Source organism: Hemiscyllium ocellatum, chromosome 24, assembly GCF_020745735.1.
Source record: "Hemiscyllium ocellatum isolate sHemOce1 chromosome 24, sHemOce1.pat.X.cur, whole genome shotgun sequence".
Classification (NCBI taxonomy): Eukaryota; Metazoa; Chordata; class Chondrichthyes; order Orectolobiformes; family Hemiscylliidae; genus Hemiscyllium; species Hemiscyllium ocellatum.
Genome location: NC_083424.1, coordinates 52,317,504 through 52,342,105, shown reverse-complemented (window position 1 = coordinate 52,342,105; position 24,602 = coordinate 52,317,504). Strand labels below are relative to the sequence as shown.

At 48.7% G+C, this 24,602-nt stretch overlaps 1 protein-coding gene across 3 annotated transcripts in view; it reads right to left on the bottom strand.

Annotated features, from left to right (window-relative positions):
* The window catches only part of depdc5 (DEP domain containing 5, GATOR1 subcomplex subunit), a 276,005-nt gene extending 251,862 nt beyond the window's left edge, over positions 1-24,143 (bottom strand). For 2 of the 3 annotated variants that reach the window (XM_060843790.1, XM_060843791.1), the window contains exons 1-7: positions 23,993-24,127; positions 17,303-17,390; positions 14,097-14,143; positions 11,085-11,170; positions 10,051-10,134; positions 9,455-9,504; positions 1,398-1,467 (exon numbers count right to left, since the gene is read on the bottom strand). In XM_060843790.1, coding sequence (XP_060699773.1) covers positions 1,398-1,467; positions 9,455-9,504; positions 10,051-10,134; positions 11,085-11,170; positions 14,097-14,143; positions 17,303-17,390; positions 23,993-24,050 — 483 coding nt within the window. In that variant the 5' untranslated portion in view covers positions 24,051-24,127. Of the gene's footprint in view, positions 1-1,397; positions 1,468-9,454; positions 9,505-10,050; positions 10,135-11,084; positions 11,171-14,096; positions 14,144-17,302; positions 17,391-23,992 lie in introns of all 3 variants that reach the window. The other variant, XM_060843792.1, reaches the window with a different exon arrangement.
* Between the last annotated feature and the right edge of the window lie 459 nt (positions 24,144-24,602).

The window sequence follows — 24,602 nt, the reverse complement described above, 5'->3', positions numbered from 1 at the left end:
GTATATTTGAGAAATTTTGTTGCTACAATGCATGTTCCTGGGTATCAGCAAACGCAGCCCACTAACACAGATCAAAAAAAGCAGACCTCTCAACACCAGTCCCTAAAATACTTTGCCACTCTGCTAATTTCATATCCATGCTGCTTGCTATCCTGTCCCTTTCATACCAGGGACTCAATCTTTGCTGAGAGGTTAGGACTTTTTTTTTCCCTGAAGCATAGAAGACTGAGGGGAGACTTTATTGTGGTTGATAAAAACACGAGAGGCAAAGATAAGGCAGACAGTCAACAGCTTTGCCCAAGTGTACGGGAGTCTAAAACTAGAGGGCACAGATTTAAGGTGAAAAGGGGAGAGGGACAAAGGGTGCAAGGAGGCATTTTTTTCTCTCAGAAGGTGGTGAGAGTCTGGATTGGGCTGCGAGAGGTAGTGGTGGAAGTCTCCTTCTCCCAATTTTGCCATTTCAGAAACACTTGGACGGGTACACGGATGGGGTCAGTATGGAGGGATAGTGACCCAACGCGGGCAAGTGGGGCTAGATTAATTGGGAGAACCTGGCAGCACAGCCAAGTTGGGCCGAAGGGCCTGCTTCCACGCTGTAGACCTCGGTGACTTGAAGCCTAATGTGTGGCACTTTGTCATATGCTTTTAGAAGTCTGTGAACACCACACTACCCTCATCAATTACCACAGCAAATAAAAGACACAAGCCAGTTATTTGAACACGTTTGACAATAACTCAGCTCTGCTGGCTTTCCTTAATTATTACATATTTATCTAATTGACTTGAGGAAAAAAACCCAAAGTCCATGTAGAATGTGGTCTATGTGTGTCTTCAGTCCCACAGCACAACATTCGATCTAGAACCACAGAATCCCGACAGTGTTGAAACAGGCCATTCGGCCCAACAAGTCCACACCAACCCTCCAAACAGAGATCTATTCCCCTACCCTATTACACAACATATACCCTGACTAATGGGCCTAACCTACACATACATGAACACCATGGGGTGGTTTAGCATGGCCAATTCACCTGACCTGCACAGCTTTGGATTGTGGGAGGAAACCAGAGCACCCGGAGGAAACCCACGCAATCACGGGGAGAACGTGCAAACTCCACACAGATATTCGCCCAAGGCTGGAATCGAACCCAGGTCCCTGGCGCTGTGAGGCAGCAGTGCTAACCACTGAGCCACCGTGTTGCCCAGTAAGCCACTCATGACATCCCACCACTACTTTCTCTCAGCAAGTAAGGAAAGACAATAATTTCTAGTCTTGAATAAGGTGTCCATACCATGAAACTGAATATTAAAATGTACAAGATGGTGGCAGATTATGACAAAAGGTTCCAGATCCCAGGGGGAAGGCTAATGTCATAGGGTCACAGGTTAACTCTTACCCTTGTGTCTTCACTTATGTAGCCACAGGTAACCTTTTCACCTTTGACCCAAAGTTCACTTGCTTGAGCTCTGAAATCAATAAACAAACATCTTAAATTGGTAAAATGGAAATCCGGTGTCAAGAACACGAGATCCTCAAGATCCACACCAAACGTTCACTGCAAAGTATCAAATGGAGACCAACAGAACACAAGAGATTCTGCAAATGTAATCCTGAAATATCACGTCTCAATCTTTCTCCTTCGTGAGGTCACGACCCAACATTATAATTTTCCGCTCTCACATAACATCGTCAGCTCTGAACAACAGAACACAGGAAGAGACCATTCAGTCCAATCGTGTCTGTACTAGCCCTTTGGTGGAGCTATGCAATTGATATTACTGCCCGGAACGTTCCTTATGGCAGTGTGTTTTTCTTTCCCATTCAGGTATTTCTTTGCATGTTAAATCTGAGTCCGTTTTTAAACCATCCTCCATCCAGACCCAACTCACTGCCAACAGTTTCTCTTCCTGCTCCCACACCGTTACCTCTGGTATCCCAAATGAATCCATCCCTCCTTCTACTTCTCATCTCCATGCTGCCCCTCAATGGCATCACGTTGGCACAGACACATTTGGCATCAGCTGTTGACACCCAGCTCTACCTCACCACTTCTCAGAACTCCACTACTATCTGAAAATTAGCAGCCTGCTCGTCGAACATCCAGTGATGTATGAGCAGAAACGCACCCCAATTAAATGCTGGAAGATTGAAGACACCGCCTTCAGTTCCTGAAACAGGCTCTGAGCCATTGTCACCATCCTTCATCCAGGCTGAGTCTGAAACATGCCTGGGCTCCTGTGTAACATCATCACAGTCTGTCATTAGAGAGAGAGTGACAAATTGGCGGTGGGTTTAACCTGAGGGTCACCCTGTCTCAGGCGAGGGGAGAGGTTAGGAAGGAGAGTCCTTCATGGTAGCCTCGGCTGGTGTGAGGATTGAACACGTGCTGTTAGCATCACTCTGCATCGTAAACCAACCATCCAGCCAACTGAGCTAACCGACCTGTGTGCAAACAGGGAGGTCACCGATTCCCATCTCTGTTACTCTGCCCTCCTTCATAAACCTGAAGCAGTATTCATAGGATTGAGAATGTAATAAACACAACTTGACAATAATGTGATCAATGGACTTCGAAACAAAATTTTGAACGCCGTAGACCTTTCATTTCTACTCCGAAAAAGGAACTCCAGCACATCGTACAGCATTGTAGATTGCAGTATTCAGAATCGTGTAATGCTTCTAGTATTTCACACTGTGCATAAACAGGCTGGGAGTTATAATTACTTACTTATTTGCATCATTCAGCACATGCTGCCATGGTGATCCTCAAATAAATTAATTATTCTGCTTATCTATCTTGTTGAATCTGTCCCACTGCAGCTGATCTACTGTTGAAACCCTCATCTAAGCCGCTGTCACCTCGACAATTCCTATATTTGACATGTTGGACAATTTCCAATATTTCATCCTCGGTTATATCCATGTCATACGTGTTCTGCTGCCTGTGTTCATCCACCACTTCACATCCATTGACTTACACTGGCTACCAATGAAGCAATGCCTCCGTTTTCAAACTCTCAGCTTTGCTTTGGAATCTCTCTGTGGCCTCACTCCTCCTGAGGACGATCAGCTACTCCGGCTGCACGCTGTCAAGATATGCACGCTCCTCTCATTCACAGTTTTAATCCTTCCACCAATGGCGGCCATGCCTTCAGTTATCCAAGATTTGGAGATGCTGGTGTTGAACTGGGGTGTACAAAGTTAAAAAAAATCACACAACACCAGGTTATAGTCCAACAGGTTTATTTGGAAGCACTAGCTTTCGGAGCGCTGCTCCTTCATCAGTGTGATTACCTGACGAAAAAGCAGTGCTCCAAAATCTAGTGCTTCCAAATAAAGCTGTTGGACTATAACCTGGTGTTGTGAGAGTTCTAATTTCAGTTATCCAGGCCTTAAGCTCTAGCACATGCTCTTTATCTCCTCCCATTTCACTGTAGGAAGCCCCAAACACTGCCTTCGAAGTAGAACCACAATATAACCGTACTTCTCACAATTTATTATATTCTTTTGGCGTCTCACACAGTAAGCTTGCCATACTTGGGAGTAACCAAATGCAGCCTGGGTGCACCTTTGCACCTCTACCCAGTTCACAAGTGTGGAGAGACCATGGCCAAGTGGTACTATCGCTAGACTATTAATCCAGATATTGTTCAGGGGAGCGGGGCTCAAATTCTGGTCATGGCAGATGCTGGAATTTGATTCAGAAATATTCTGGAAACGTTATGTTTGATGATAACTTTGAAAGCATTGTCGATTGTTGGGGAAAACCCACGCAGTTTGCTCATGTCCAAATCTGCTGGGTCTGCTTACATGTAACTCCAGACCCACAGCAATGTGGTTGACCCATACACCATTAGGGAGAGGCAATGATGGCTGACCCAGACATTGATGGCTGCGTACCATGAGCAAGTAAAACAACATGCCCCCTTCCTAAAGTTGGTTTGCAGCTGCTGCAGCAGCAGCAGGTAATTAAGATGACAAATGGAACATTGCTAGAGGGATGGAGTATTGTTTTGAAGGTGTAACTGTGTACTGTACCTTTAAGAGAGACAGAGAGGAACCTAGCAAGGAATGACCAAAAGCACAGTAAGTGCTGAACAAGCTAAAAATATAATACTTGGTTGAAACAAATGGCTGGTGTTGCGTTGCCACAGAACAAAAACAAATTCAAAGTCGCCCATTCAGTTTAAGTTACGCCCCAGATACCAAAATCCAATTGAATGTGAATTTTACTGTTTGGGATGACATCAAACCAATCCGATGTTTTGGGGTATAAAACTGTACATTTTGAACAGTTAGGGGGAGAACTGCCAAGCACCAACAAGTATAGACAGCTAACCAAATAGCTCTCTGAAAGATACCTGTCCATAAGAAAATGCTGTGCAGCCGAAGACCGAAGAAGAGATGACCCAGGAAAACCCAGAGGAAAATCGACAATACTGGCTGATTTTGAAAAGTGATTATTTTTTCTGTAAATCTTAAAGGGACTTTCTTTAAAAAAACATACCAGTAGTGTAGAGTGGGAGATAAAAGATAGGTTTAAGAGAAAGGAGTTGTAAATAACGGTTGTTTTAATGTTCTCTGTTGGACTTAAAGAATAACATTAATAAATCTTACTTTAAGTAGTGACCTCTGGGGTAGTCCTTTGCCTCTCGGAATTTACAGATTACTGCGGAAGGTGAGCTTCTCGGTGTGTTGGGTTTAAATTAGCAGAGGGGTTTACCAAGTGTCAGAACACTTTAAAATAGGGAGGTTAGGCCGCAGTCGAGGGTGTGGTGCTGGAAAAGCACAGCAGGTCAGGCAGCATCCGAGGAGCAGGAGAATCGATGTTTCAGGCATAAGGCTTTCATCAGGAATGAAGGGTTATGCTGCAGCATGATTGGTTGCTGTTAAGGTCACACCTGGAGGGCTGTGCGCAGGTTTGGTCTCCCTACTTGTGAAAGGATGGACTGGCACTGGAGAGGGTGCAGAGGAGGTTCACGAGATTGATTCTGGAGTTGAGGGGGTTGTCTTATGAGGAAAGGTTGAGTAGACTAGGACTATACTCATTGGAATTTAGAAGAATGGGGGGGGAATCTTATAGAAACTCAGAAAATGACGAAGGGAATTAATAAGATAGAACTAGGGAGGTTGTTTCTACTGGTGGGTGAAACTAGAACAAGGGGGCATAGCTTCAAAATAAGGGGCTGCAGATTTACGACCGAGTTGAGGAGGAACTTCATTACCCAAAGGGTTGGTGAATCTGTTATCATAGAATCATAGAATCCATACAGTGTGAAACAGGCCAATTGGCCCAACAAGTCCACACCGACCCTCCCAAGAGTATTTCACCTTGACTCATTCCTCTACCCTATTACTCTACATTTCACGTGACTAATGCACCTAACCTACACATCCCTGAGCACTATGGGTAATTTCACATGGCCAATTGACCTAACCTGTACATCTTTGAACTGTGGGAGGAAACCGGAGCACCTGGAGCAAACCCACGCAGACACAGGGAGAATGTGCAAACTCCACACAGACAGTCACCCGAGGCTGGAATTGAACCTGGGTCCCTGGCATTGTGAGCCACCGTGCCACCCAGTGGAATTCCCTGCCCAGTGAAGCAGTTGAAGTTTCCTTGTTGAATGTTTTTAAGGCAAAGATAGATAGCATTTGAACAGTAAAGGAATGCAGAGTTGTGGTGAGTGGGTAGGTAAGTGGAGCAGAGTCCACAAGAAGACCAGCCATGATCTTACTGAATGGTGGAGCAGGCTCGAAGGGCCTACTCCTGCGGCTATTCCTTGTGTTCTGAAGCTCTCTTTCCCTCTATCTCCATTTCCTCCTTTAAGATACTCCATAAAAACCACTGACATCTACCCTACTATTTCTGTCAAGACTTTGTGCCAAAGTTTGCTTTATAGCAGCCCAAAGTAGCACCTTAACACATTTATGTTAAAGGTGCTACATGAACACAAGCTGTTTTTGTATTAAAACAACTTCTTTGGTTCTTTGCCAATATCTGTAACTCTGCTGTTGTCAGCCCTGTTGGTGATCATGTGATGTGAGGTGTGAGACTTATACATATATTAGCAATCAGTCTGAGACTTTAAATTGGCAGCATATGTTGGATTATTGTTGTGAATGATAAAAGAAACAATGGCCACGGTCAGTGTTAGAAAGGAAGTTAAAATGTCCTTCAGAGGAGGCACCAGCCATCCTTCCCTGGTCTGGCCTACATGTGACTCCAGCCCCACTGCAAAGCATTGACTCTTCACTGCCCTGTGGGCAATTAGGGACGGGCAATCAATACTGGGCCTAGCTAGTGATTCTCTCTTGCCATTAATGAAGTTTTTAAAAAGCACGGACTTTCTGAAAATGTAATGTAAGTGTTGTTTTTATGGCGGTGATTTATGACAGTGGGACTAAAATTGGAGGTCAATTAGCTTGTTTTCAGTTCAGAATAATCAGAAGTACTGGTCTCCCTGCTGTAGGAAAAACGTTGTTAAACTTGAAAGGGTGCAGAAAAAGATCTACACTGACGTTGCCAGGGGTTGGAGGGTATGAGCTACAGGGAGAGGCTGAATCGGCTGGGGCTGTTTTCCCTGGAACGTCAGAGTCTGAGGGGTGACCTGATAGAGGTTTATAAAATCATGAGGGGCTTGGATAGGGTAAATAGCCAAGGTATTTTTTCTGGGGCGGGAGAGTCCAGAACGAGAGGGCATAGATTTAAGGTGAGTGGAGTAAGATTCAAATGGGAGCTAAGGGACAATGTTTTCATACAGGGTGATGTGGGTATGGAATGAGTTGCCAAAGGAAGTGGTAGAGGCTGGTACAATTACAATGAAAAGGCATCTGGATGGGTATATGAGTAGGAAGGGTTTAGAGAGATAAAGGAGAAAGTGAGGTCTACAGATGCTGGAGATCAGAACTGAAAATGTGTTGCTGGAAAAGCGCAGCAGGTCAGGCAGCATCCAAGGAACAGGAGATTCGACGTTTCGGGCATAAGCCCTTCTTCATTCTTGAAGAAGGGCTTATGCCCGAAACGTCGAATCTCCTGTTCCTTGGATGCTGCCTGACCTGCTGCGCTTTTCCAGCAACACATTTTCAGCTTAGAGAGATAAGGGCCTTGGATGACTGGTTGGCATAGTTGAATGGAACTGAAGACTCTGTTTCCATGTTGTTTAGCTCGATGACTCTATTTTAGATTCAACAATCCAAAAACTGAAAGCTTAAGGAGCTGTTTACAGGAAACCTGCCTGGGGTCAGAAGTAAATCATGTCTTTCTCCTGGAACGGAGTACTGAACAGTTCAGGAAAAGCACAGTCACCTCAGCATAAAAGTTAGGATTATGAAACTTCCAAACCAAATGTGTTTGGTTGGAAACTGCAGGTTATTAAAAGCTGAGAAAGTCTAAGCTCTCAGTTTGGAGAGTATTCAAATAAGACTACTTCCCAGAGAAGAACTGGGGAAAACAGATCGAACTGAAAGATTTGATATAGACAAGTAGTTTTATGAGATTTCAGTCTCTAGAATGTGTCATGTCAGAAGCAGGATGAGATTTTGCTTTGCTGTGTTTTAATAAACTTCTGTTCTATTGTTGAAGAAACCCTGGAGACTTATGTGACCTCATTTCAGTGAATGGCCACTATATTAACTAGAGCAAAAAGAATTATCAACGTTTCATTCTGGGATCAGACTTGTCCAGTAGCACTATCAGCTGGGACCATAACTTTAATACTTAACAAATGTGATCACTGACGGACAATCAGCACGATAGATGAAATATTTAACTCATGCAGTTGGTTACTATGATGGTTAATCACTGGCACATTTTTAGGTGCATGTTCTTTCAAACCAGAACATAAATTTAGTGCATAGAAAAGTAAAAGTTGTGCATGTATACAATACAGTTAGAAGGAGCTTCATATAAAAAGCAAAATAAAGTCTCAACCAACATTAGTCAATTCCAGAGATGTTCACTCAAAATTTTATTTAATTGACTCCCCCCCCCAGTTTCGTTTCCAATTGAACAGTTAGACAATTCCTTTCTGAGTCTGTTAACATAAATGTTTCACAATCCTGACGGCCTAAACTTTCTCAGTTATAACAATTTGAAGACTTCTATTCAAATTCTCCTCATTTGAAAACTCCATAAAACCAAAACGCTTCAGAATTGTGCCTGACTTCTTTGAACTTAAACTGGTTCCCCTCGGAGCCCCTTTTCGCTCTTCTGATCCGAATTCCTGACCCTGCTGAACTGAGACCATGAACCTTCTGTTCCGAACTCAAAACAGAAATGAATGACTTTCTTAGCTGTTGTAAACTCAGCACAATGGACTTTCCACTCATTAACACTCCAGGGGCTCACCCAGACCCCTGGCTGCAGTCATTTGCTTTCTTACAGTTGATGCACTTTGGTCATTGTTTCCGATTATTTTCTGAACTGTTCAAATACAAACCTTTACAGAACTGACCTCCACCCATCTGGCTCAATTCTAAGATCCAAATCAAACTGCTATAGTTTTCATCATTTTGTGTCATCTGGTTATTCCAAGCTGTTCCAAACAACTTCTTCCCTCATCTTTTCAAATCCCATCACAATTGTTAACACCTCTGTTGAATGTCTCCTAAAGCTTCTCTGTCCTAAATCTCAGCTCCTCGAGGTCTTTCAATCCTGGCACAATCTCCAGAAATCTGTTCCGGACCTTGGCAGAAGCACTGGCACCTTTCCTAACATGTGGCGTGCAGAACTGAACACAATATCCCAGCTGCGGCCTTCCCACTCCCTTTCTGACATGACCAACCTTGGTCTCCTCCATTGCCACAACAAACTAAACCTCAAATTAGAGGAACACCACCTCATCTTCCACCTGGGCAGCTGACAGCCCGGAGCACTCAACATTGAGTTCTCCAATTTCAAATAACCTCCCTCCCCATCCCCTGACTCCCTTCCCAGCCCCTCCCCCTCCCACCAACCGGATTCATTCCTCCCATTGACCAACCAGGTCATACCCTCTACCTGCCTTCACCCATCCCCACCTCACCAACCCTGTCCCCCCGCCTCCCCCTTTATCTGCAGCTCCCCCTGCACCCACCCCCTGTCCTGAAGAAGGGTCACACCTGAAACATCACCTTCTCCCCCTCCTGATGCTGCCTGGCTTACTGTGTTCTTCCAGCCTCCTGCCTGTCTATCAATGATTCAGGAAAGGCAGGTTACCTGCCACTGAGAGTGGATGATCAGGAACCAGCTGAAAAGGGACATGACAGAGACATGACCCTTGACTGCAGCTACTTCCACACGTTGCTCCTGGCAACACCGCAAGCCCCGCCTGTTGCATCCCAGAAGATGAGGCTCCAAAATGGAGGACAAAATAATACACCAACAACTGATAAGTGCCACATTCCAATGCTCCTGTCTCACAGGACCTATTTTCCAAATTGGAAATGTTAGAGAACGCCAAATCTGACCTTATTCCAGCAAATTCCACCTTCTGAGTGACATAGGCACAGGTGTTAACCTGGAAAAGAGACACGAGAAATGCAGTGAATTGAACATTTCACAACTGCAATTTGATAGATGGATTTAGGTGGGGGGGGGGGGGGGGGGGGGTAGATTGGCATTAAAGCTACAGAATTTCTTTTGTTTTGGAGTCCAGATCAGCTGCGATTGGACTGAAACGTGGATCGGACCTGAAGAGCTGAGTGGGCTGCTTCCGTTCCGAAGGCAAAAGTGAGGACTGCAGATGCCGGAAACCAGAGTTTAGATCAGAGTGGTGCTGGAAAAGCACAGCAGGTCAGGCTGCATCCGAGGAGCAGGAAAATCGACGTTTCGGGCAAAAGCCCTTCATCAGGAATGATGATGATGATGAGGGGCTTTTGCCCGAAATGTCGATTTTCCAGCTCCTCGGATGCTGCCTGGCCTGCTGTGCTTTTCCAGCACCGCTCCGCTTCTGTTCCGAAGGGGAGTGCGACAAGCAGGCAGAGGTGGTCTGTTTATCGACCAAAGAAAGGGATTCAGAAGCAGTCCATGGCCACAGTGAACTGAAAACTGATCTCCAACTTACCAGGTTTTTCTTTAACCGCCACATGTCGCTGCGCCCAATGTACTGGTCCTTGAAGGTAAGCTCCACCAGGTCAAGCACCACATCCTGTTACAGATTCAGACAGGGAGCACCCACAAGGGTGCAGTTACAGCCAGTTGGAAATTATCACCCAGCTTCCAAGATCATCATCTTTTAACACAACCAGTGAACACATTGAAATCTGGGGTACATTCATAACTAACAGGGGGAGGAGAGGGTTACCATAAAATACATACATCTCCTGATACTCCCACGCATTTTACCCTCAAAAAGACACAGACAGAAGCCCCACAAACACCAGACCCTCTCATCAGAGCATTGGACAGCTCTCAATGTAACAAGCTCTATTTACCCTCTGGTAAATGGAGAGACCCTGCCCCCTTGCCCCGTGAAGCTTTTAATGTGAGAGATCACCGGGTGTCTGTACCATGCACGTCTCAAAGAAAAACTCAAGGGTGTTTTTAAGGTGAGAGGGGCAAGTTTTAAAAAGGGTATGAGGGGCAACTTTTTCACACAGAGAGTGGTTCGTGTGTGGAATGAGCTGCCAGAGGAAGTAGTGGGTACAGTTACAACATTTAAATAAATACTTGAATTGCAAAATTTGCGGGGAGCTGAGCCAAATACAGGCAAATGGGACCAGTCTAGTTTCAGAACATGGTCAACATGGAATCGATGGGCCGAAGGATCTGTTTTCATGCTGCGTGACTCTACAAAACAGGAGTAAAGTTTCCAAATGGAAGACAGGCGGCTGCCGGGCCAGAGAGAGAAGGTCCTTTTTGTTGGGTACTAACTGCAAGTAAAAAATTGAGTTGGGTGTGAATCGAGCAACAGCCAGCCTGGATTCCAGTTACTTATCCCCTCAGACCCTCCCCGGGGCGGGCAGATGAAGAGGGGGTGTGGACATGGTCGGCTCAATGGCTCGTTTCCACACTGTGGGGATTCTGTAATTCTAAGATAACAACGTACAGGTGGCGGAGAAATAAGTGCAGGAGATAAAAACAAAACACATCACTCACCTTGGGATCCACAATATTGACATAGACATCCTGGTAAGCCCGAAGTTTAAACACCTGGGCCACAGTCTGGTCCACACTAATAGTTTCTGAAGCAAACAACAGGTTACGTCATTATATTTATGTCATAACGAGCCTCAAAAGGAATTTATTTCCACGACCCCCCCCCTCAGACATACTAATGAGATTTTATTTGAAGAAAACAAAGCTGCTGCACAACTACTTTTGCCGTCCGTAAAGGTTCTTAGGCCGCCTGCTGCTGAACATCTGCACAGGCGGGCGGAGGGAACTGCACGTACAATAAACCAACCTAACATCTAGGATTATTTTACATATACACACACACACACACACACACACACACACACACACACACGCGCAAAATAGAGAATTGGGGAATAACTGTAGCTGGTAAGGTTGGAACTGGACAGACCTTCAAAGTAGCAATGGAAGTCTGAGGAGAAACGTTCACAAGAATTTATCAAAAAATAAAGTCATGGGGATGACACTAAAGCCGGAATGAGATATGGAGCTAAATACACCAGGAAACGGGAATTTTGAAAAGGATTAGGAGAGAGGGAGAGACCAAGGTTAATAAAGAGGAAGCTGAAGGGAGAGATCAGACCACAGAAGCTTGTTTCTCCAGGTTGGGTCCACAAACAGGACAGGTAGTCTCGGAGTAAGGACATCAGCCGGTGAGGACTGAGATGAGGGGGAATTGCTTCACACAGAGGGTGAAGACTCTTTGGAATGGTTGAGCCCAGAGAGCTCTAGAAGTTCAATCACTGAACAGTCACAGATTGGCTGATCTTGAGGTAAAGGTCTTATGGGGTCCAGACAGACTCGAAGGGCCTAACAGCACACCCGTGCTCCTGTCTGATTTCCCATGTTTCTTGTCAGCACAAATGAAGCTTTGTAACTGGCAGAGATCCTAAACCAGCACCTCCTGACTGGAAGAACTCGGCAGAAGAAGAGATTTACTGAATCAGGGACATAGGCTTTCCTCTGTGTCTCTCTATCACAGATTTGGAGCCTACCCTTGGTCTCATTCCAGAGGCATTAGGGTCACTTCAGCTCACAGCTGCTGTCTGTAGCCTGCCCTGGAAGGGGGAAATGGGTGATTAATTCGATGTAGAACCCAGTATAGTGCGACAGGGTTACCCCAGCAGATAACCAAATAAACCCAGAACTGTTACTTTCAAATAGAAATAGAAAAAGCTCGAGCCACTCAGCAAGGCTCTTCCAAGAACGCCCAGCTTGAACCATTGACCTAAACCTCACTGGACTGGCCACAGACACACAGCGGCTACAAGAGCATGTCAGAGGTTAGGGACACTGCAGTGAGTAACCCACCTCCTGACTCCCCAAACCCTGTCCACCATCTACAAGGCACAAGTGTGGTGCAATACCTCCCACTTGCCGAGCTGGGGGCTACTCCAACAACACTCGGGAAATTTCACACCATCCAGGACCAACCAGCTCCTTGATCGACCCCACATCCTCAAGCACCCCCTCCCCCCACCACCGATGCTCAGTAGCAGCAGTGTGTACTGTCTACAAGATGCATTTCAGACATTCACCAAAGATCCTCAGACAGCACCTTCCAAACCCACCACATTCACCGAGAGGGACAAGGGCAGCAGATATGTGGAAACACCACCAGCACCTGCAATCTCCCCTCCATCCTGTCTTGGAAATATATCACTGGTTCTTCTCTGGGTCAAAATCTTGGAATTCCCTCCCTAACGGTATTGTGGGTCAATGCAATCACATGGATTGCAGTAGTTCAAAAGGCAGCTCACCACCACCTTCTCAAGGGGCATCTTGGGATGGGTAGGCCCGGCCAGCGATGCCAGTGTCCACGAGTGAATGAAGAAAAGTACCTTGACTTTCTGTCCACTGTGTCTGCCTGGACTGCTGAGAATGAGCTGAAAATGTGTTGCTGGAAAAGCGCAGCAGGTCAGGCAGCATCCAAGAAACAGGAGATTCGACGTTTCGGGCATGAGCCCTTCTTCAGAAAGGGCTTATGCCCGAAACGTTGAATCTCCTGTTCCTTGAATGCTGCCTGACCTGCTGCGCTTTTCCAGCAACACATTTTCAGCTCTGATCTCCAGCATCTGCAGACCTCACTTTCTCTTCCTGGACTGCTGAGAATGTCAACATTCTCTGCCATCATTTTAGATTTCCAGCACCCACAGGTGTCTGTTTCTGTTTTCAGTTTAATATTTGAAGAGGTGCAGTGATTCCTGCTCTTGCCTGGGCTCGTGTTCTTCCTTCAGTCAACAACAACACAGCTAGGCCTTCCTCTTCTTCACAGGTAAGGCCCTGTGGAAAATACCACACTTCGCTTTTGTAATGTGTCAATGTTAAATTCGGCATCTATTTTCCTCACACGGCCTACCTCTGCAATGCAAAACTCCTTGACCAGAAGTAGCTTTGAGAATGGAGAAAGGCTCTTTTCCCACGTGTGTTGATTTTTAAAAAGAAAATTCATCCTTGTGACGGTGGGCATTGCTGGCGTTAGCTACCTGTGCGATTTGTCTCTCAGAATGTGGTGGTGAACTGCTCGGACATTTCAGGGGGCACTTTAAAGGGCCAGCCACAAGATTAGGGGCTTGGAATCGCACCTCACCAGGTAAGGAGGGAAAGATTTCCTTCTGTAATGGATGTTAGTGAGCCAGACTAATTGTTAATTGGTGATTATTTCAAGATCAACCTTCTGAGGGTTATTATTAAATATAAAATTCCACCAGATTTGGGATTTGAACCCATGACCCAGAGCATTAGCCTGAGCTTCGGGAAGTCACTCCCATCTGTGATGGATCCAAACTCTGCTCTGACTTCACAATACCAATTCGGTGACGTGTGTAAAATTAGTGGACACCCCAGCCTTAGCTCTGCTGTTCCTGTTTGTTTGTATCCCGTCTGTTTAACACCGACAGTGTTCACCACCTGCTCAATTCCACTCTTGCCCAGCCACTGCCGGAAACGAGGCAAAATAATTCACTGGGTTACCTTTCTGCAAGTCTTCCTTCAAAGATTTCACCTGAAGAAGCAGCGGGCTGTGAATAATAGAGACAAGATAACAATGATTATGCTCCATGTACGGGGAAAGGGAAGATAGGTAATTTGTAAACTGACAACTGCATTCTCTCCCTCCCAGCCCACAGCAGGTATCCTGAACCCTGGCAGGGGATAGAGAACAGAGTGGGTGGACCCATACTCTTTGCTGCAGTGTCCATCCCCCTGACCATGCTGTCCCCTACCATTGCCACTTTCCAGCCTGCTTCCCCCCCCCCCCCCCCCCCCCCCCCCCCCGCCTCATCCGTCCCACAGCCCCCACTCTCAAACTGAGGGGAACTCTTAACTTGTTGGAGAGGCTGACACTGCTGCACACCTGTCCTTGAGGTCCCTCCTCTACCACGCACCCCCTGACCACTCACCACATCAGGATACCCAAGGTGCAGCCGTTCCCTGCAGTTTTGCAAAATCCACCTTCCCAACAGCACATTTAGCCTCGCTAAGAAATGACCTGGGATTGAGGGATCAGAATGGCCTCCCCACAATATCAGCCACTTTTGGCCGGTCCTGGTTGAGAGTAGAGAGATTGCTCAGAGTTACACAGCACAGAAACAGACCCTTCAGTCCAACCAGTCCATGCCAACCAAGCATTCAAATTAAACCTGCATACACTTGGCCATTATCCATCTAAACCTTTCCCATCCGTGACCCCCACTACAGCACAGACGAACTTCGGAAAACAGAGGAGAACCACCTATACAACGTATTCAAGAAGAACGGATACTCAAAAAACACAGTGCGCAGATTCCTCAAGAACAAACCACAACAAGCAGACCAAACACAGCCAGAAACCCTAACCACCTTACCATACATCAAAGAAGTTTCAGAAATGACAGCCAGACCACTAAGACCCCTCGGAATCCTAGTAGCACACAAACCCACCAACACTCTCAAACAAAATCTAAAACTTAAAAGACCCAGTACATCCCATGGACAAAACCAACGTCATCTATAAAATTCCATGCAAGGACTGCCACAAGCACTACGTAGGACAAACAGGCAGAAAATTAGCCACCAGGATACATGAACACCAGCTAGCCGCAAAAAGACACGACCCTCCCTCCCTCGTAGCCCTACACACGGATGAATAAAAACACCATTTCGACTGGGACAACACATCTATCCTGGGACAGGCTAAGCAAAGACATGCCAGAGAATTCCTAGAGGCCTGGCACTCCAACCACAACGCCATAAACAAGCACATAGATCTAGATGCCATCTATCAATCCCTCAGAAAACGAACAGGAAATGACATCACCACAAACCCCAGGAACCCCATCCAGGAGAAAGATATAAATAGAAAGCAGGAGACAACAGCTTCGCTTCACTTGGAGGTCGCCACTGATGATGTTACCTAGCCAGGTAATGAAATGTCTGGATATCAAACCTACAGCTCAGCGAGCAAACCTACACCCTATGACCCCTATCCACTGCTTCCTCTGGAAGTTCATTCCACACACGAATCATGCTGTGGAAAAAGGTCGCGCCTCCCGTCTCTTTTAAATCTTTCACCTCTCACCTTAAAAATATGCCCCCTTGTAATGAACTCTCCCACCCTAAGGGAAAGAACATTGTCATTCACCTCATCGATGCCTTTCACGATATTACAAACCTATGTATATGGTCACCTCTGAACCTCCCACAGTGGAATATGCTCCAGCCTTTCCAGTCTATTTTTATAACTCAACCCTTTCATTCCCAGCAACATCCTGGTGAATCTTTTCTGAACCCTCTCCTGTTAATAATATTCTTCCTATAACAGTACGACCACAACTGGACATGATACTCCAGAACAGGCCTCACCAGCATTCCCTACATGAGGTCCCAACTACTAAGGTCTGAGGTAATATTTACATCTCGCCCTCCTGTTTTTAAGTTACTTACTCCTCCTCATTTTCAGTTCCTTCCCTTCCCAGCGGTTAGCACTGCTGCCTCACAGCGCCAGAGACCCGGGTTCAATTCCCACCTCAAGCGACTGACTGTGTGGAGTTTGCACGTTCTCCCCATGTCTGCGTGGGTTTCCTCCGGGTGCTCCGGTTTCCTCCCACAGTCCAAGAATGTGCAGGTCAGGTGAATTGGCCATGCTAAATTGCCCGCAGTGTTAGGTAAGGGGTAAGTGTAAGGGAATGGGTCTGGGTGCGTGCGCTTCGGCGGGTCGGTGTGGACTTGCTGGGCCGAAGGGCCTGTTTCCACACTGTGAGTATCTAATCTAAAAAAATAATGGAACAGCCAGATGATCCAACTCTCAGTCAATGCTGCACTTCAACTGTAGAGTCACAGGTCACAGCAACTCATCCTCCATCACTCCCATCTGGCACCCAACCCTGATGCCACACTGGGATGAGGTGACACAAATAGGTGATAGGAAGGGTATTATTAAACTGGAGGGGGTTCAGAAGAGATTTAACAGGACGTGGCTGGCAATGAAGTGTTTGAGATATCATAAATAGACTGGAAGGGGGCTTCTTTCACTAGAGCATAGGAGGTTGAGGAGTGACCTTAGTGAGAAAATCAGAAGGGACAAAGCTAAGGTGAATAGCAATGATCTTTTCCCTAGGATGGGGAGTTCAAAACTAGGGGCATATTGTTAAGATGAGAGGAGAAAGATTTAAAAGGGATATAAGGGGCAACTTATATATAGAGACTGGTTTGTGTGTGGAATGAACTGCCAGAGAAAGTGATGGATGCAGGGACAGTTACAAGATTTAAAAAGCATTTGGACAGGGACGTGAATAGAACAGATTTAGATGGCAGCACAGGCAGGTGGGACTAGTTTAATTTGAGAACATAGTGTGGACTGGTAGGACCATAAGGGTCTGTTTCTGTGCTGTATAACTACATGAGGATCGATGCTGACATCAGCAATGCACTCGACCCATCTTCCAACACTCCTGCACACCCACACCAACGTTTCAACCCCGGTCTAGTTTGCAAAGCAAAAATGCGTTGCTGCTCATCCAGCACAATAGCACCAAACGGTTTTTGACTGTTTAAAGATATTGTAACTCTGGAAGTTAATCACAAAAATAATACATTAAACCTTTTGTGTTGCACATGTAACAAGAAAGGTCCTGTGCCTCATACATAAGTAGTAACATTCAACTGAAAGCAATTCACGGCAACCCAGCTGTTGTATTTACCTGTACTCATCATTAATATGCGCAATCTCCACAATGTCGCCCAGCTTCACCTGAGGGAAAACTTTGGGGTTCACCATCAACTCATAGTCTGAGGGAAACAAGAAGTGAAAAACATGAAGCCAACAACAACTTGTACGGGTGTAGCAGCTTCAGAATGGCAAAAAACACAGGTGCTTCACAGGAATACTGAGAAACCACATTTCTCACAAAACAGCACCTTCCAAACCTGTGCCCTTTATCAGCTGGAAGGACAAGGGGCAGCAGGTATATGGGAGCAGCGCACATGCAAATTCCCCTCCATGATAGTCACCATCCATTGGAAATTTACTGCTGTTCTTCCAAGTCAAAATCCTGGAATGCCCTTTCTAGAAACATTGTGGGTGTATCATCCCCACACAGATTATAGTAATTCAAGGCAACAGCTCATTGTCAGCTTCTCAAGAGTAACTAGCAGTGATTCCCACATTCTGTGAAATGGCTTGAATAACAGTGAGGTCAGATGACCGAAATCCCGGTCAAAGAGGTCAGTTTTGAAGTACATTGTAAAGATGAAAGAAAGGTTGATATCAAAGATGTTTCCAGAAGGAGTTCCAATGTTAATGTGCCAGAAGTGGAAGGCTCCACATCCAATAGGACAGCAGGTAAAAATGGGGAAGGTCAAGACATCAGCACTGAAGAGGCACTGGGCAGCTTTGGGATTGGAAATGGTTACAGAGTAGGAAGGGGCAAAACCATGGAGGTATTTGAAATTAGATTTGAATTTTAAAATAGACAAATTACTTAACTTAGAGTCAATGTGGTCAACAAGCACAGGAATGATGTATTATTGGGAATTACTGAGTTAAGGCGTAGACAGCAGAGTTTTGGGTAACCTCAAGTGTCAGGAGGTGAGCTGGGGGTGCTTTGAAATGGTCATGGCCAGAGATTGCAAAGCCATGGACAAGGGTTTCAGCAGATCAGAGAATCCCTACAATGTGGAAACAGGCCCTTCTGCCCAACAAGCCCACACCGACCCTTTGAATTCTTCAATTCTTTGAAGAGATGACAAGTAGGTTCGACCAGGGAAACCCAGTGGATGTGGTCTATCTAGACTTCCAAAAGACCTTTGATAAGGTGCCACACGGGAGGCTGCTGAGCAAGGTGAAGGCCCATGGTGTTCAAGGGGAGCTGCTGGGATGGACTGAGGATTGGCTGTCTAACAGAAGGCAGAGAGTTGGGATAAAAGGTTCTTTTTCGGAATGGCAGCCGGTGACGAGCGGTGTCCCGCAGGGATCAGTGTTGGGGCCACAGCTGTTCACATTATATATTAATGATCTGGATGAAGGGATTGGGGGCATTCTAGTGAAGTTTGCAGATGATACGAAGTTAGGTGAACAGGCAGGTAGTACTGAGGAAGTGGGGAGGCTACAGAAGGATCTAGACAGTTTGGGAGAGTGGTCCAGGAAATGGCTGATGGAATTCAACGTGAGCAAATGCGAGGTCTTGCACTTTGGCAAAAAGAATAAAAGCATAGACTACTTTCTAAACGGTGAGAAAATTAGTAAAGCCAAAGTACAAAGGGATCTGGGAGCGCTAGTCGAGGATTCTCTAAAGGTAAACGTACAGGTTGAATCCGTGATTAAGAAAGCGAATGCAATGTTGTCATTCATCTCAAGAGGGTTGGAATATAAAAGCACCATTGTGCTACTGAGACTTTATAAAGCTCTGGTTAGGCCCCATTTGGAGTACTGTGTCCAGTTTTGGTCCCCACACCTCAGGAAGGACATACTGGCACTGGAACATGTCCAGCGGAGATTCACATGGATGATCCCTGGAATGGTTGGTCTGACATACGAGGGATGGCTGAGGATCCTGGGATTGTATTCGTTGGAGTTTAGAAGATTAAGGGGAGACTTAATAGAGACGTACAGATAATACATGGCTTGGAAAGGGTGGACGCTAGGAAATTGTTTCCATTAGGCGAGGAGACTAGGACCCGTGGACACAGCCTTAGAATTAGAGGGGGTCAATTCAGAACAGAAATGCGGAGACATTTCTTCAGCCAGAGAGTGGTGGGCCTGTGGAATTCATTGCCGCAGAGTGCAGTGGAGGCTGGGACGCTAAATGTCTTCAAGGCAGAGATTGATAAATTCTTGATGTCACGAGGAATTAAGGGCTATGGGGAGAATGCGGGTAAGTGGAGTTGAAATGCCCATCAGCCATGATTGAATGGCGGAGTGGACTCGATGGGCCGAATGGCCTTACTTCCACTCCTATGTCTTATGGTCCCTCTGAAGAGTAACCCGACCCAACCCCATTCCCCTACCCTATTACATTACATTTACCTCTGACAAATGCACCTAGCCTACACATCCCTGAACACTATGGGTAATTTAGCATGGCCAATTCACCCTAACCTGCACATGTTTTGACTGTGGGAGGACACCGGAGCACCCAGAGGAAACTCATGCAGACACAGGGAGATTGAGCAAACTCCACACAGACAGTTGCCCAAGGCTGGAATTGAACCTGGACCCCTGGCGCTGAGAGGTAGCAGTGCTAACCACTGAGCCACCATGAAGAGACACAGGGACAAAGACAGGAAACGTGACAAATGCAGCTACAGATAGTCTCCATTTCTTGACAAATGTGCAGTTGGTACCTCACCAAATGACACTGGAATTACAAGCAGAAAGGGCGGGCCTCAGACAGCTGTCCCCAGACAGTCAGTAGGTCAGAGACAGAGTTTGTAGAGTGCATTGTGTTGTAAGAGATGGCCACATCTAGTAAGGAAGGGAGTTCCAGGATTGTGACCCAGTGACAGTTGAAGGAAAAGTGATATATTTCGAAATCAGAATGGCGAGTGACTTTGAGAGGAACTTTCACGTGACGGTGTTCCCCTGTACCTGCTGCCCTTGTCCTTCTCGGTGAAAGTGGTGGTGGGTTTGGAAGGTGCTGTCCGAGGATCTGAAATGCATCTTGTAGACAGTACACACTGCTGCTACTGAGCATCGGTGATGGGGGGAGGGGGTGCTTGAGGATGTGGTGTCAATCAAGGAGCTAGTTTGTCCTGGATGGTGTGAAATTAGGGCGGCACGGTGGCACAGTGGTTAGCACTGCTGCCTCACAGCGCCTGAGACCCGGGTTCAATTCCCGACTCAGGCGACAGACTGTGTGGAGTTTGCACATTTTCCCCGTGCGTGGGTTTCCTCCCACAGTCCAAAGATGTGCGGGTCAGGTGAATTGGCCATGCTAAATTGCCCGTAGTGTTAGGTAAGGGGTAAATGTAGGGGTATGGGTGGGTTGCGCTTCGGCGGGTCGGTGTGGACTTGTTGGGCCGAAGGGCCTGTTTCCACACTGTAAGTAATCTAATCTAAGTAATCTAATCTAAATTTCCCGGGTGTGTATTGCACCACACTCGTGCCTTGTGCCTTGTAGATGGTAGACAGGCTTTGGGGAGTCAGGAGGTGGGTTACTCACTGCAGTATTCCTAACCTCTGACATGCTCTTGTAGGTACTGAGTGTCTGTGGTGAGTCCAGTTGAGGAGTTTCTGGTCAATGATAACCCCCAGGATGCTGGTAGATCAGAGCACCTACCTCAATGGAAGGGGAAGCGTTTTTTTAAAATAAGAAGACTGACTAATGAGGGCGGGGTTTTGCTAGAAACACGACAAAGTGTTTATAGACAATAGGTGCAGGAGTAGGCCATTCTGCCCTTCGAGCCTGCACCACCATTCATTATGATCATGGCTGATCATCCTTAATCAGTATCCTGTTCCTGCCTTATCTCCATAACCCTTGATTCCACTATCCTTGAGAGCTCTATCCAACTCTTTCTTAAATGAATCCAGAGACTGGGCCTCCACTGCCCTCTGGGGCAGAGCATTCCACATAGCCATCACTCTCTGGGTGAAGAAGTTTCTCCTCATCTCTGTCCTAAATGGTCTACCCCGTATTTTTAAGCTGTGTCCTCTGGTTCGGCACTCACCCATCAGCGGAAACATGTTTCCTGCCTCCAGAGTGTCCAATCCTTTCATAATCTTATATGTCTCAATCAGATCCCCTCTCAGTCTTCTAAACTCAAGGGTATACCGTACAGCCCAGATGGCCTCCTTCTTCAAGGACCGCAGATTCCCCCCAGACGTGATCGACGATGCCCTCCACCGCATCTCCTCCACTTCCCGCTCCTCCGCCCTTGAGCCCCGCCCCTCCAACCGCCACCAAGACAGAACCCCACCCCACCAACCTCCGTATACAGCGTATCATCCGCCGTCATTTCCACCAACTCCAAACGGACCCCACCACCAAGGATATATTTCCCTCCCCTCCCCTATCAGCGTTCCGCAAAGACCACTCCCTTCGTGACTCCCTCGTCAGGTCCACGCCCCCCCACCAACCCAACCTCCACCCCCGGCACCTTCCCCTGCAACCGCAGGAAATGTAAAACTTGCGCCCACACCTCCACACTCACTTCCCTCCAAGGCCCCAAGGGATCCTTCCATATCCGCCACAAGTTCACCTGTACCTCCACACACATCATCTATGGCATCCGCTGCACCCGATGTGGCCTCCTCTATATTGGGGAGACAGGCCGCCTACTTGCGGAACGTTTCAGAGAACACCTCTGGGACACCCGGACCAACCAACCCAACCACCCCGTGGCTCAACACTTTAACTCCCCCTCCCACTCCACCGAGGACATGCAGGTCCTTGGACTCCCCCATCGCCAGACCATAACAACACGACGGCTGGAGGAGGAGCGCCTCATCTTCCGCCTGGGAACCCTCCAACCACAAGGGATGAACTCGGATTTCTCCAGTTTCCTCATTTCCCCTCCCCCCACCTTGTCTCAGTCGGTTCCCTCAACTCAGCACCACCCTCCTAACCTGCAATCCTCTTCCTGACCTCTCCGCCCCCACCCTCTCACCGGCCTATCACCCTCACCTTGACCTCCTTCCACCTATCCCACCTCCATCGCCCCTCCCCCAAGTCCCTCCTCCCTACCTTTTATCTTAGCCTGCTGGACACACTCTCCTCATTCCTGATGAAGGCTCTGGCCCGAAATGTCGAATTTCCTGTTCCTTGGATGCTGCCTGACCTGCTGTGCTTTAACCAGCAACACATTTTCAGCTCTGATCTCCAGCATCTGCAGACCTCACTCTTTACTCCAGGGTACACAAGCCCAGTCTCTCAGTGTAAGGTAATCCCTCCAATCCAGGAATTGACCTCATGAACCTACACTGCACTCCCTCAATAGACAGAATGGGAGACAAGAGCCCCAGGGCTGGGGGGGGGGGGGGGGGAGAGAGGGGGGTAATGAGGGGTCCTAGGGAATGAGATGGGAGGGAGGGAGGGAGGGAGGGGAGGATTAGGGAAATGGGGGGGGGAGGGGAGAGAGAAGGGAGATGGGGGAGGGTGAGGAGGATGGGGGTGGGGAGATGGGACGGGGGGGAGAGGGGGAATGGGGGGGAGAGTACAGGGTGTGGGAGAAGGGGTGGAGATGGAGGTGGGGGGACGGGGTGAGGGAGGACGGAGTGGGGGGGGGACGGGGAGGATGGGCTGAGTGGGGGGGGTGGGGGAATGGGGAGAGTGGGGGGGGTGGGGGAATGGGGAGAGTGAGGGGGGTGGGGGAATGGGGAGAGTGGGGGGAGAGGGGGAATGGGGAGAGTGGGGGGGGAGGGGGAATGGGGAGGGTGGGGGGGGAATGGGGAGAGTGGGGGGGTGGGGGAATGGGGGGGTGGGGGGGAGGGGGAATGGGGAGAGTGGGGGGGGAGGGGGAATGGGGAGAGTGGGGGGGTGGGGGAATGGGGAATGGGGAGAGTGGGGGGGGAGGGGGAATGGGGAGAGTGGGGGGGGAGGGGGAATGGGGAGAGTGGGGGGGTGGGGGAATGGGGAGAGTGGGGGGGGAGGGGGAATGGGGAGAGTGGGGGGGAGGGGGAATGGGGAGAGTGGGGGGGTGGGGGAATGGGGAGAGTGGGGGGGGAGGGGGAATGGGGAGAGTGGGGGGGTGGGGGAATGGGGAGAGTGGGGGGGAGGGGGAATGGGGAGAGTGGGGGGGGGGGGAATGGGGAGAGTGGGGGGGGTGGGGGAATGGGGAGAGTGGGGGGGGGGGGGGGAATGGGGAGAGTGGGGGGGAGGGGGAATGGGGAGAGTGGGGGGGAGGGGGAATGGGGGAGAGTGGGGGGGGAGGGGGAATGGGGAGAGTGGGGGGGTGGGGGAATGGGGAGAGTGGGGGGGAGGGGGAATGGGGAGAGTGGGGGGGGAGGGGGAATGGGGAGAGTGGGGGGGGTGGGGGAATGGGGAGAGTGGGGGGGGAGGGGGAATGGGGAGAGTGGGGGGGAGGGGGAATGGGGAGAGTGGGGGGGAGGGGGAATGGGGAGAGTGGGGGGGAGGGGGAATGGGGAGAGTGGGGGGGGTGGGGGAATGGGGAGAGTGGGGGGGAGGGGGAATGGGGAGAGTGGGGGGGGTGGGGGAATGGGGAGAGTGGGGGGGAGGGGGAATGGGGAGAGTGGGGGGGGTGGGGGAATGGGGAGAGTGGGGGGGGTGGGGGAATGGGGAGAGTGGGGGGGGAGGGGGAATGGGGAGAGTGGGGAGGGTGGGGGGGTTTCTGCCGCAGTCACTGGGGTGAGGCCCAGGGGGAGTGTGCCCCGCCCTCCCGGGCACAGAGCCCCGTTCTCCCCCCCCCCACGGGCCCGGGGCCCCCACACTCACCGCTGCCGCCGAAGCCCTTCTTGTGGATCCACAGTTTATAAACTCGGTTGGTTCTCATGGTGACACCGAGCGCGCATCCCGGCCTCTCCCGGAAACAGGAACCTTCCCACCACCCGCGTGTCAGGCCGGACACATTTCCACATTGCACCCCGTGGGGGGACAGCGAATGGCTTCCGGGGGGGTGGGCACGGGGGGAAGGGGGCGGGGCGAGGGGGCGGGGCGAGGGGCGGCGAGGGGGCGGGGCAATGGGGCGGCGAGGGGCGGGGCAAGGGGCGGCGAGGGGGCGGGGCGGGGCGGGAGGCGGGGCAAGGGGCGGGCAAGGGACGCGATGTGAGGCGGGGAAAGGGGCGTGGCAAAGGGGCGGGGCGGGAGGCGGAGAAAGGGGCGGGGCGAGGAAGCTCCTCCACCTGCAGTGACCATGAGATCCTCAATGAGAGAGTGACAGCTCCCATCCCTAACACATGCACCTATCATAGAAACATGCAGCATATGGATTATATAGGTGTAGGTGGGTGTGAAATATAAATATTTAATGTTGGTTTTAACAATGTTAAAAAATCACACAACACCAGGTTATAGTCCAACAGGTTTATTTGGAAGCACTAACCAA